Source organism: Paralichthys olivaceus, chromosome 6 (genome assembly GCF_024713975.1).
Source record: "Paralichthys olivaceus isolate ysfri-2021 chromosome 6, ASM2471397v2, whole genome shotgun sequence".
Taxonomy (NCBI): Eukaryota; Metazoa; Chordata; class Actinopteri; order Pleuronectiformes; family Paralichthyidae; genus Paralichthys; species Paralichthys olivaceus.
The window spans coordinates 5,122,672-5,136,532 of NC_091098.1; the positions used below are offsets into that span (position 1 = coordinate 5,122,672).

Sequence of the window (13,861 nt, forward strand, 5' to 3'; positions counted from 1 at the left end):
AAATAATGTGATATAGTGGAGTTGTAAAGTGTACAGTAGCATTAAATGGAAATTTAAAACTCTTCAACACTACTTAAACTGAAAAGTGGTTCATTTCCACCACTTCAGTCAAAAACACTGCAGCACAATCGTGTGCCAGCACCATTTGGATTAAATAAAACAGATTATAAAACAGGGTAATAAAAAGATAATCCACTTCCAGACAAGTGACACCGGCACGTACTTTGGCCTGTGTATGTGGAAGGAGGTGAAGACAGACTGTGAACCCAGAGTTAATGAGCCGCAGCATGTATTCTCATATAACACAGTATTATTGAACAATAATACAAAGCGCGACATAAACTAAATACTGGAGAGAACCAAACACAGACAACAAAGAACATTTGTTAAAGGTTTGTTTGAAAATGAGTCATGCTCTAAAGTTACAGAGTTGAGCAATAAATAAGTTCAATGAACAGTTTTGTCTCTCTGTGAGAATGGTGGAACAGGATTGAACGCACATTTTCATTCTGTGTTTTAAGTCAGTGCTTCAGGTGGCGCACACAGCAGAGCAGCGTGGGGTTAGTCTGTCCTTATCTGACCTCTGGGACTCTCCTCCCTCTGTCTCGGCTGCTTTTACTCCACCCTCAGTCCGCCAGCCGCTGGGCTCCCGGCCAAACAGCTAAAGGTGGCCAGGTGCCAACTTGTGGAGGGGTTTGGGTAAAATGTGGCAACTTCTCTCTTGTTCTATCCATTTCTATTTACTCCTCTAAATCCACAAGGCACTCTTTCACTTTCTCGTGCACATGCGCACACTGTGCCGTTTCCTGCCTACTATAAATATAGAGCACTGTTTGTGTCCCAATGTAACCTCCTCACCTAAATCAACCCTGCATGTCGTCTTGTCTGAATGGAAGCTGCGAGGAGAGTGGAGATCAGAGTGAGGAGCAGAGTGTGGAGCAGACTGAGGAGCGTTTGAATACGGAAATAAGAGAAAGTATCTCTGTGTCGTCTTAATGGTCTGTGAGCCAAACTCAACCCACTCTCTCTGTCTCCCTCGGCCAGTCCTATCACATGCTTAGTTGGATTGTTTACTAGCACTGGTTTGGTCTCTCTCCTTTCTGAGCTCCCTCCCTCTCCCTCCTCTCTCTCTCTTTATTCCTCCCATCCCACCCACCAGTTGGTTCCTGCTCTGTGTTATCTGGCGATAAAGTGCAGACGAAAACAGGAAAGAAGGCCTGTGCAGCCCTTTTCACTCAAGATTGTGCTTCTTGTGCCGTTTGCACCTCCCGATCCTGCTGTTTCCCTCTACCAACCACCGTGAGTACCTCACTTTGCTGAATAAAATAAACACGCTATACTCTAAAGAGTGTTTGGCAAGGAGCAGTTGAGGGGACGACAGAGGACACCCCCTTTTCTCCTTAGCCCACTTAACCCCACACAAGAGAAAAGTGGCGGACGTGCAGAAAAGATAATGAAGCATGACACAGATCGAGTAAGGAGATTTGAGGAGGTTCACAAACGTGCAGCAGTGTTGTTTGTTTGTGAAGCTGAAGAAATGCTGCACAGTGTGTCCGACCAGAGGGTTTTCTTTTCTTCATACCAGAACATGAGCATTAACCAATGATTAAAAAGACTTCTCTGCATTATTCTGTGCAATGTCCGTCTCTGCATGAATAAAACACTAAACATGAATCATATCTGATTTTGCTGATAAAATATGCTCCCTCCAGCACATTTCTTTACGCTGAATATCGTGTTGAACAGAATTAGACACTTGTTTCATTTAATAGCAAACAGTTTCAATCGTTCTCCTTCGTCCCTCTCAGAAGGTCAGCATGCACTCTTAACTTGAATAACTGCCAATATCCGCCATTTCCACTCTACATGCTTGAGCGTATGTCTGTTTGTGCGTGTGATAAGCCGCAGAAGAGCAGGTGAAAGGACAGATCAGCAATGTGAGAGAAGCTGAAACTTTAAACATCATTTAAACCTGATTCCATATTACTTATTAAGTGAACATAAACAACCATCACATTTCATTGTAAGGTCAGCGTGCTGTTGTATACTTTGATATGATCTGTTGACTGGCAGTGTGAATGTTAATGTGTGAAGTGTGGTAACTAACACGGCCACTTGTTCATTCTTTGTTACGTTATCACATCATGTATTCGACTGTGAAACATGATGATGCTGCCAGACTGGAACAGAATGGATTTGACACTCGTACGCCACATTTAAAAAGTGCAAACATAATGGGTGAGGGTTATTTCAGCTAATTTCAGACTCCAGAGAGTCAGCACAGTTGGATCTGGACTGAGGGTCAGAGTTTAACACGTGAACAACGCAGCAGGAGATTCTCCGCTCAGATGCGTTCACAACAACACAGAAAACTCCGGAGCGTTCAGGTGAGGGGTGACCAGCAGGCAGAGGCAGGACGCAACCTATTCATTCAGCTGTGGAGATCACGAGCTTTGTGGTTTAAAAAATAGCCCAATAGTCACTGATCTTGCTTTAACTGTTGGTTCTTATTAAAAGCTTTTCTGTGACTCATATATAAAACTTGCTGTGTGTTCAGGTGCTTTCATCCTGCTTAACAACACAATTTACTGTTTAACAGAAATTATACTACATGTGGGCTCGTGTAAAACTTCTATATGAAAAAACATAATAAACTATGTCACAGAGACAATGGAAAAAATATAGTGAATCAAGTATAGAACAATCCAGCGCCTTCAAATACACTTAAAAATAACAATAAATAAATAATAACGTTTCCTACAATACTGAACAATTTTGAGTGCCTTTCCACTGTTCATGTTGGCCTTTACGTTTTCATTTTGTGTTATGCCACAGTAGACCTATTAGTAATAATACTTTCTAAAATGATTTGCACCTTCATCTGAAGGAAGCATTAGTCAGCAACTAAATTTGATAGCTTACTTAAAAAAAAAAAAAATGTAGGTTTATTTGTTTCTTTATTCTTATTGAAAACTTAAAACAATTTCATCATTGACATTTAAAAGTAGATCATCCAATTGAATCAATAAATGTCTTCTTTAAGAATGTATGCAGCTGAGTTATTGTCACTCAGATAATTGATTGATTAATTAAACTAAGATGATAACTGCTGATCATTGGTTATTCAGCAGGAGGTCTGTGCTGATGAAGTCTGAAATAAACGTGTCCCTGTCACTGTTCACCTGTTTCCAGATGCTCCACCTGACGGCAGGGCGGGTGGGAAGCCTCCTGGCCAGGCGCGCCACTGCGGCCTTGAGCACCAGCAGCGTGAGGATGGCGAGCCACAGCCACGGTACCACCACATCTGTGGTTTTCCACATCTGCCTCTGAAGTAGAAGCGATCAGGCTCCTCGTGTAGAAAGTTGTTCCCTGGATGATGGTGGGAATGTTCTCCATGAAGAACCTGGTCAGAGTTGACTGTAGGCTCGCTTCAGGTGTTCAGATTCTGTAGGGAGGGGACCACACCATGAGGAGGTTATTAGACCAACTACATTATTATGTGATTATCCAGTGGTCATTCAATTATTGACCAGGGCTGCGGCTGGTGTGATGCTCTCTCAAGATGGTCTATAGATTTCACTAATGAGTAGGTGGTAATGACTGAAACTGGGATCCAGTGGTTGGGTACTAAACGAATATGGGCCAGGGACTCATGGCCCCTTCTTCCTTACATCCAACCTCCATACCTCCTCCAAATCTGTCCACAAAGAGACAAACAGTGCCTGTGTACTGTTCCAGGACCACATATTCACACATACTAATACTTCATCTAATCTTAACCATAACTACTATTTGGCTAACCCAGCCCTACCCCATCAACTTAAAATTCAATGATTTACTTTGGGGGGACATGCTTTTCTCTCACACACACACACACACACACACACACACAGTGGTAATAGATATCATTTTTGATTAGAGGAACTGTCGGTCTCATCTCTTAGCAGCAGCGGAGGAGGAAGTACTCCTACCTCTAACAATACCACTGTGTAAATGTAAAAAGTATTGGTGTGGATACAGTCTATGATCTGGACAGGTCACCACTCTATCATAGGGCTGACAAATACAGACAAAAAAATGCATTCACTCTCACATTCACACCCGTGGGCACACATTTGTTGGTTTAAGACTAAAACTGGTGCCCCTAGTTTTAGATATAAAAATAGAGTTAGACCGGAGATGAAGTATCATTGCTGTGTGTGTATTAAAGTGTGTATAACAACTGTAAGTAGGTCCTAGAATCTGATGGGTCAAAGATTTTGTTGTAACACCTGCACAAAGATGTAACCATGAGATTATCAGTGTTTGCTGAAATTTAAATCCTACGAAAAAAACTGCCAGTATTTTAGTAAAAATATTTCTTTATGAAGACTGCTAGAACTAGACACTGTATATAGAGACTGTATATAAAGGCGAGAACAGGAAGCCTCTGTCTGACAAACCAGCAGATGGCGCTGCAGTACCATCATGGCCTCACACTCTTTGAAGCTTTTATCATGTGAAACAGATTTCTCTCAACTGTTGCATTGTTGCAGCATTTGATTACAAAGAGTGACTCGTCCGTCTGTACCTCTGTCCCTGCAGACGTGGCAGAGAGCGTAGACATGTCTCAGCCCACATACGCTGACTGTGTGGACAACCCTCTGCCTGATAGACCCTACAAGGACACACTGACGACTGCTGACCAGAGCCTGAAGCAGAAGGAGAAAGGACCCTGGAGCCAACTGTCCAAAGAGGAGAAGGTCGCCTGTAGGTCCTTAACTCACAGAGGCTGAGCAGCACACAGTACAGAACACACACACACACGTTTAAATACACCTGACATCAACATTGTCAGTATACACACAAGATCAACAGTCATTTAAACTCACAGGGAAACTAGTACAAATATTTAACTTCTGTACTCAAGTACAATTCAGTGGTACTTGCACTGTACAGCTATGTATATTCATTTCATAATATGTCACCTCTAATTTCGGAGTAATAGAGTACTGTACCTTTTACTCCACTACATGAATTCACCCATCAGTATATGATCTAATTGGAATACTAGTTAGAAGATACATGTTAATGCATCAGTCAAAATAATCAATTGTATACAATAATACAAGTCTCATCAAGTTCATTTTTTCTTTATAGTGGGTCATTTTACTTTGGATACTAAAAGTACATATTGCTGTATTTTTTTTTTCAGATGCTATATTTATTTAAGTCAGGATTATTCTGCGTAGACACACTTAACTTAAAGCTTATAACTGATCAATCTTATTAAGTAACCAAGTGCAATTACTCAAGTATTGTGCTTACTTAAGTACAATTCTTAGGTACTTGTACTGTACTTGAGTATTTCCAGTGTTTCTTTCAGGAGGAAATGCTGTACTTTTTACTCTCCACTACTTTTATCTGACCGCTGTAGTTTTCAGCATAAAGTTTGACATGATACATTTTAAAAATAGTGTTAAAAAATACTAGTTTCAATTATCTCTCCTTTGACTGACCTGATTTAATTTGACAGAATTTAATTTCTATTGATGCATCAGTGCAATCGTATCATTTAACTGTTGTAGCTGGTGGAGGTGGCAGTAGCTAGAACTACTCAATTATAGTCACAAGATGAATTCAGGGTCATGAGAAAATAAATTAATACTGGAATAAAGAATCAAAAGAAATAAAGTTGGGTGACACAAATATTATTATACTCATACTCTTGTATTTAATATTTGCTTCATTTTTTATTTATCAATTATTTAATTAAAACATTTGAAAACTTGTTTGACATTAAATATGTGACTAAAGGCTTCAAACGGGCAATCTTTGGATGATGACCAGGAACCAATGATTCAACTTCATCACAACCTGTCATGTCGTCACCTCTCTCACCTGCTGCAGTGTATCGGCTGATGTTCTGCCAGACCTTCCCCGAGATGAAGCAGCCATCAGCAGAGTGGAAGTCCGTCTTGGGGGGCATCTTCATCTTTCTGGGTTTCACTGGACTGATAGTCTGGTGGCAGAAAGTCTACGGTAAAAGAAACATCTTAATAAGTCTGACAGGATGGACACACACACACACACACACACACACACACACACACACACAGGCTTTATTAGTGTTAGCAGAGTAGCATCTCTAAAAGTAGCATCACAGCACTCGTCTGTTATGTATCTCTCCATCTATCCCTCCAGTCTACCCTCCGACTCCCAGGACCTTCGATGACGAATGGCAGGCCAAACAGATAAAGAGGATGTTGGACATGAGGGTCAACCCAATCCAGGGCTTCGCCGCCAAGTGGGACTATGAGAAGGGCCAGTGGAAGTAGAGAGACGGTGGGACTGGCTGAGGTGGTGCAGCGTTCGGACCCGTCACTCCAGAACATGGCTTATTTCCACTCTGAAGTAAAACTATGAATTCTGCATTGCAGATGTTAAAACCACTTGTAAGACGGAGCATGTCCTCCACCAATATCTCTGGGGTGATTTTACTCTGTGCTACCTCTGGCTGTCAGTCAGCTGCATCCTCTCCGTCCTCCGCAGCTTTCTTTCATGGTGTCAACTGTGTCCGTCCAGGTGTAGCCATACATAATAAAGTTTTCTTATAGTGTCTCTGTCCCAGTCTTTTATTACATGGTATAAGCTCAGCTGGAGGGTCCTGACGCATTTCACTAACGGTGAAAAGTAACTAAGTACATTTACTCAAGCAATTTAGAGGTGTAGAATTATGATAGACTTGTATGAGAGTAACTAGATTTAAGCTTTAGTTTCTCTTAACTCTGAAGGTTATTTTTCATACAACAATAAGCTTCAGAAATGTGATGTTCAGTTCAGTGAAAATGTTCCTTTTAAGTCAATTGTGTTTTTCAACCTGTGCTCAATGCAGCACATCTGTTTAAGTATTTCAGTTTTCTGCAGAGAGCTATTGTTCCCGTCAGAAGCAGACACAAGGACAGGCACATAAAGCAGACAGTTTACATATAGAGCTGAGTAATATTGATATAAAACAAAAGGGACAAGGTTAGGTGAGGAAGATAAGAGTAAAAAGATAAAAGTGTGAAGGAGAACAAACAAGTTCAGAGAGTGTTGGCGAAATCCAAAATAAGGATATACTAGAATTACAGTAAAACACAAGGAACCAGAAGACAAAACATAGGATCAGGTGCTGCTCCTTTTTTGAAAAAGGATTCATTTCCATCCGAATGTGCAACTGAAACACTGCCATGATATGAGGCATTTAACACTGCTGATTTTGCTGTAGATGCTGTGATTTCAGCTTCAATTTCCTTCTTTGTTGCTCCACTAGATCCTCCAAAACATGTTTTCCCTGTAGCGCTGCAGCACGAACCATGAGTGCAGCCTTTTCTGCCTCCTCTTCAAGCCGTGCAGATGATGTGGTAGACGTGCTGCTTACTGAGACATTACTTTTTCGACCTGAGCCTTTGTATTTGACCCAACATTAGAAATGCTGTCCTGAGGCTCCACATTAACCACATCATTATGCATAGCAACACTTGCAACATGAAGGCAACATTGATTGCAAGTCAACCATTTTTTTTTTACATCAACAATAAACACTGTCATAAACACTGAGCATTTTTACCTTAAACCACATGTCATACTTTTCCACCTCCTCTTTAAGTAACAACCCCATTCAAGCTGCATGGTTTTCTTTTGCCTCACCACAGAGAACAAACATTTTTTTATTACCCATCAAATCAACAATTAATCCTTGGAGAACGTGTGCTCTGTGAAACTTCACCTTTCTTTCTTTCTGCAGGTTGATCATTTTGAGTGCTTCTCTTTCGATTTAACGGTCTGCTTTTTTACAGAGTAGTTCACATCACCTGAACCAACCTGAGGCTCTGTCTCAGTTAAGAGTTCAGAATCGGAAATGTGTTCTTTATCCAGTCAATCATGCAAATTCAGCTTCGTCAATACACTCTCAGTTCGTTTACCACCAATACATTGGATTTTTACGAGCAAAGTTATTTGTGTACACGTTTACAACAATGGCCAGTGTTTTGTTGGACATATCACTACACAAACCTTGGCGTTGGGCGGCATACAGCTGTTCTGAAGTTCTGTTTTCCTCCGCAGCTCTGCAACAGGAGAGGCTGAGAGGCCACAGCAGCTGGTCCCAGAACACAGTCAAAGAGCAAAACCACTCTCTCTGTCATGAATCTATCGCCCCGAAACATTCATGTGACAGACATCAACTGTGGTCAAAACCTTCACTTTGGTTCTTGTTCCAGCAACATCTGTGTCAGGTAACTCACCTGATTATATTGACCTCTGGCCTCAGTGTCAGCGGCACTACTCCCCCAAGTGGTGGGAGGTTTAACCAAACAAAAACAAAATGGCTCTTACACCTAACATTTATCCCACCTTTACCTAACCTTAACCTTAAACATAAACTTAGACTTAAACTTAACCTTAACCTTAACCTTAACCTAACCTTAACCTAATTTTAACCTTTACCCTAACCTCACCTAACCTAACCTAACCTTAACCTTAACCCAACCTTAACCTTAAACATAAACTTAAACATAAACTTAAACTTAAACTTAAACTTAACCTTAACCCAACCTTAACCTTAAACATAAACTTAAACTTAAACTTAAACTTAAACTTAACCTTAACCTAACCTTAACCTGACCTTAACCTTAAACATAAACTTAAACTTAAACCTAACCTTAACCCAACCTTAACCTAACCTCATACTCAACCTTAACCTAACCCTAACCCTAACCCTAACCTAACCTAAATTGTAATGCTTTATGTTATGATTTACTTTTTTTCCTCATAAAGAAGACAAGTCCCCATAATATATGTATATAAACCACACACACACTCTAACCTTAACTTTAACAATTCTTCACTTTAAAATTATGAGAGCTTATTTTTGTCCACATAATCATCAGGGACATCTGGACCACAGACTCTTGTAGCCATGAACTAGTTTAACTTGCAGCTAATGGCTAAAACAATACCACTAAACACTTGAAAGATACACAGACTCACAATAAATATGATTTAAGTTTGATGAGTTCAGCTGTGAAGCATCAAATATCACAGTAACCAGGAGTAACTGAGTGATGAATGGATCAGTGTCCGGACAGATACATCTGTGAGTGGGTGGCTCTATACTCAACATTTGAGACTTAACAAAGAGAATTAAAAATCATTAAACATTAAATATCCATGTGTATGTGGAGAAGAACTTCTTGAAATCTAATCAGCACTAATATTGAATATTTATACCATTCATATTGGAGCCTGGCACAGCCCTGGTCCAGATTAAAGAAACCAGATCCATGCCTGAATTGACCCTTTGTTCCAAAGGACACCAGCCCGTGTCCGCTTTGTGTATCTGACCCAGGATGAAGACCTTGAACCAGATCTGGGCCAAAGATGATTTTGCTTTATGGCTGATTCAAATAAACAGGATCTTTACAATAAGCTTGTGAAAAATGTGCCAGTGAAAGTGTTCACTTGAAACCTAGTACACATCAACAAGATGGGCAAATAAATAATATATATGGTAAAACTATAAACATTTAAAGGTAAAATGTTGGATTTTGTAATATATATATAATGCATAATATCTGCATCATACAAAATGTGTTTCTTCCTGACACTGACATGAATGCTAATGAGTTGTTGTTTGTCTTTTTAATTATGCTTATCAGTCCTCCACTTCAGACTGAACTGTCTTAACCACCATTTGATGGGTTGCCATTAAATGTGTGTGGGCGTGTGATGGTCAGAATCCTAATGACTCCACCATAAAGGTTTATGTTTGTGTGTTTCCTCTGGATCTGTAATAACCTTTCTGACTCCAATATCCAAGAATGTGGGAAGGACGAGACAGGCACATCTTTCAACATGGGCTTTATTGAGTTCAATGCAGTTTACATTTTTACAGTGCCATTCTAATACATAAAGACACACCACTGGACATGGTTGCGATCTTTGATTCTGTACTCTTGTGACCCACAAAGATGCACCAGAGACCGGACGTTTTGAAAATATCCTCTTGCTTTGTCTGCATTTTTCTGTCTAGTAGCAGCCCAATAATCCTAGAGAACAAAAACACAATGAAGGACGATGCACATCAATGCAAAGATGGAGTTTAAGGCCATTTGAAGAGGCGTAACTATGTTTTTTTACACCAAATATAAATAATGTTTAAAAGCCATCGGTTCAGTTTTGTCTTAAATATGTCGCTAAGCTAATGAACTATTCTAATCAGTTTAAATAGCTAGCATATATATATATATGTATATATACATATATATGTGTAGGGACGTGCCAATGCCGTCCCACTTCATTTGTGCCTCCTTCAGGTACATTTTGCTAGACAGAAAGTTACACACACACACACACACACAATGAGTAGGAAGGGAACTGGTTTAAGAGCCTGTTCAGCAGAGGAAAAGCCTACGAGCAGCTTCTTGGCGGGGCACACATTAGAAAAATATAGAATATTCATGTATATATGCTGGACTGGAACGTATGAGAGCAGACATGGCTCATAAGATGCTCAGCACACAAGCATTTACAAAGTGAGAATCATCAACAGTCGATGCAGGGTCATATTTGTGTTTTTTACTCTATTTTGGTGAAACATGTTCATGAAGGTTACATGGTTCTGTGAGCTGTGAAGATGGAGAGAGCAGAGGTCCACACTGATGAAGCGAGAGGATGGAGGCACGGCTGCACTCACAGTGAAACGATGGGTGTTCCACCTGGAAATCCAGATTTCTTCCTTTATATTCTTTGAGTGTTGATGAAAAACCTGTATCGTGTTTCACTACATCAGGACATAGTGTTGTTAGCTGGAGGCTGTGTTTGGAATAGGATCTCTCACACACACACCCTTTTCCCTCCCTTCCCATTCAATTAGCCGTGCTGCCAGTTGTCAGTGTGTGAAACGCCAGATGACACACAGTCCTCCAGCTTCAATTAAAGATGGGAGGATGTTTAGAAACAAAGACGAGGCCGTCTTCCCCCATCTCTCATGGACTACGTGTGACTGGCAGGTGTGTATGTTAAACCTGTGTGAGTGTGTGTGTGTGTATGTTACACACAGGTGGGCCGGCTGTGACTGACACACGTGACTAGGTGCAGTGACAGCTGGGGGACCGCAGAGAAAGAGGTGGGGCTGCATGGAGCGGGAAAAGAGGAGGAGAGACGGACGGAGATTAGACAGATTTGCGGAGTCTGGGGAGGAGAAGGTGGAGAAGTGGAGGGGTTGGGCCGAGTGAGTGTGTGAGATGAGATATGAAAGTTTGGGTGTGTAACGTCACACTCCTACAGCCACCGACAGCTGCCGATTTGCTTAAAATGGGGAACAGACACATTATGACACATTTCTTATCACATTTAACTCAAATCAAGTCAGATGCAGAAATGCATTGTCTCCTTGAAGCAGCTGCTGCATCACTTTGCTAAATAAATCTTAACAAGTTGAATGTTGACTCTGCTGAGATGATGGCATGGATGAAGAATAAGGAATGATTAATGGATAAGCAGAAAAAACAGCCAAAGGGGTTTCTGTTTTAACATTGCAGCATATGAGCATTGCAATATGATCAATAAAAATGATTTGAACCCTTCCTCCCCATGGACCAGCGAATAGAAACAACTGTGGCTGCAACTAATGGTAATGTTCTCACTTACTAATTACCGGTTTGGTTTGCCTAACATGTCCAATAACAGTGAAAAATGACTGTCACAGTCTCAAAACAAAATTTAATTCAGTTGTTATATTGAGAGAAAGAGACAAAGAGAGAAGTCATGTGAAAAGCTTTAACTAGTAGATATTTGTTATTAGAGCCTCACATTTAACAGTCATTCTACTTTATAATGTAGCTGTAACCAGACAAAGACAGTTTAATTAAACCTCTTTTTCCAACAGTTTCAGGTCCTGTGAAGTTTCTGTAATTGGAGTATGAGCAGATAATGAATGTCTGACAATACAATGATTGCTAGTACAACTAGACTGATAAATTAACAGCCCATTATATCTGCTTACTGCAGATGCATCATTAAGATGTTAATTTTAAATAAAATGTTAAAATAACCCAATCGGTAACAAGAAAAGAGATTGGTGACAAAAACATCACATTTTTTAATTGCTCTTATATCTGCTTGCAATTACATTACAGTGTGTTGTAAACCTTTAATGAATAGTTTTGTATTGTCTATGAAAGCTAAATAGAGGGGTGGGGTATTGAAGTAATTTATAACTTAAATCAAGCAGTACATCCAAATATCAAACCATCACGACTGATGCTGTGGAAGGACCTGTTGCTGTGACTACGGCCGCCACCACTCTGTCTCTTGTGTGATGCTACAGTTCTTGCTGCTTTCCTTAGCTACTGCTAAATAAACATGCACACGCACACGCACACATACACATACAGCTCTGGCAGGCAAATAATTTATGATTATAAAGCTCAGATCAACAGGTTCAGAAATCCAAAAAAGAAAATGCACAAATAAACACAAACAAGCAGAGGATTTAGTTTCCCATTGGGCTTTGAAGTGTAAAACTCCCATGAGCTATGAGCATGAAAGTATGTGGAGTCATGGGTTATTGACGATACGCTATGAGTGTGTGTGGGTGATCTGAATGGCAGGGTGGCAGAAAATGGGAACTATAGAAGCTTGTTCAGGGGCAGGTGCTACATCCTCCCCCTGCGCTCACTCTCCATATGGCACATACAAAGCTATTGTTGAGCTGCAAGTTTTCAAGACAACACGCATAGAGGCCACACAACACGCCGGATCTGTATCAGACAGGTGAACTGTGAATTCTGGGATCAGGTTTTACCTTTTTTTAAGGATGAAAATGGGAAAAAATTTATTAAAACTAATACATACATACATACATACAAAATGAAAAATGAAACAAGTGTAGAAAAGGGACGGAGGGACAATTGGTTGAGTGAATGAAAGAATAATACGCCTGTCTCCGTATATCCACGCATGTTTCATCAGGGTGGAATAGGATGAAAACATGAATACTAGATCTCCTTCCCCCTCCAGTCTTTTTTCCAAAAAGTCCAACAACATGTGAGGATTCTCAGTCCACCGTGGGATGTGTAAGGAGGGGGGATGAAACAAAGGTAAACATCATCAGCAGTTCTGACGAGAAAAACAAGATCTTCATTTTAACTTCCATGATGACCGATCAAGGTAGTGAAAGAAACAGGTGGGGAGGATCATGGGAGGAGAGTGTTAAAAGGGGTGGTTGTCCATCTTCTCTCACAGGCGTTTTTGGGCTATGAGTGAACCCACCACGACCCCGGTCACCAGGGTCATCCCTGCAAGCAGCCACTTCTTGAAGCTCTCCTGAGACCTCCTGCTCTCCGCCGCGGAGTCGTTCCCGAAGATTTCAGCAAAGTGCTCCTGGAAGACACAAAAACGAAGAGAGAATAAGGAGGAGTGAAGTTGGAAAGATTTTTGTTCCTCCGACCAATTCATCTATAATAAAGATTTTAAAGTCAAAGTTTATAATAAAATTGAAACTGAATTCGCTTTATTACTGTTCACATGTCTAGCTCGTATACAAGTTTAAATGATTTACTTAACTGCTGTAAAAATATATTATACATTACATGTCGGTTATTGACACAATCTTCAGACCCAAGTTCACAACCAAACAAACATTGTGCTTTTCAGCACCCATGCTCTATATCTGTGTCTCAGTCTGATATGTTGAAAGATAAATAATCAGTAATTTGACCAAGATGGTGAGCACACTGTTTATTAAAGGACATAGAAAAAGTCTAAATGTTCACAGACTGACTGTCAGCATACTGCTCCCCCCGACTGACTGCAACAGAGAGCTGGTCACCTAATA

The 13,861-nt window shown here is 40.5% G+C and overlaps 2 protein-coding genes across 5 annotated transcripts in view; one reads left to right on the forward strand and one right to left on the reverse strand.

Annotated features, from left to right (window-relative positions):
* Positions 1–788: 788 nt before the first annotated feature.
* Positions 789–6,598, forward strand: cox4i2 (cytochrome c oxidase subunit 4I2). The gene is made up of 5 exons (XM_020088787.2): positions 789–1,299; positions 3,193–3,292; positions 4,585–4,749; positions 5,890–6,021; positions 6,184–6,598. The coding sequence occupies exons 2-5, from the start codon at positions 3,193–3,195 to the stop codon at positions 6,315–6,317; spliced, it is 531 nt and encodes a 176-aa protein (XP_019944346.1). The 5' UTR covers positions 789–1,299; the 3' UTR covers positions 6,318–6,598.
* A 5,498-nt stretch (positions 6,599–12,096) lies between these two features.
* The window catches only part of bcl2l1 (BCL2 like 1), a 29,994-nt gene continuing 28,229 nt past the window's right edge, over positions 12,097–13,861 (reverse strand). For all 4 annotated transcript variants that reach the window (XM_020089326.2, XM_020089323.2, XM_020089322.2 and 1 more), the window contains exon 3: positions 12,097–13,407. In XM_020089326.2, the coding sequence (XP_019944885.1) occupies positions 13,264–13,407 (144 nt within the window). In that variant the 3' untranslated portion in view covers positions 12,097–13,263. The remainder of the gene's footprint in view (positions 13,408–13,861) is intronic.

Excerpts from the sequence above, each read along its gene's own strand:
- cox4i2 (XM_020088787.2), top strand. The coding sequence starts at position 3,193 with ATGCTCCACCTGACGGCAGGGCGGGTGGGAAGCCTCCTGGCCAGGCGC. Across the intron at positions 4,750-5,889 it reads CAAAGAGGAGAAGGTCGCCT|TGTATCGGCTGATGTTCTGC; the intron begins GTAGGTCCTTAA and ends CACCTGCTGCAG. Across the intron at positions 6,022-6,183 it reads CTGGTGGCAGAAAGTCTACG|TCTACCCTCCGACTCCCAGG; the intron begins GTAAAAGAAACA and ends CTATCCCTCCAG.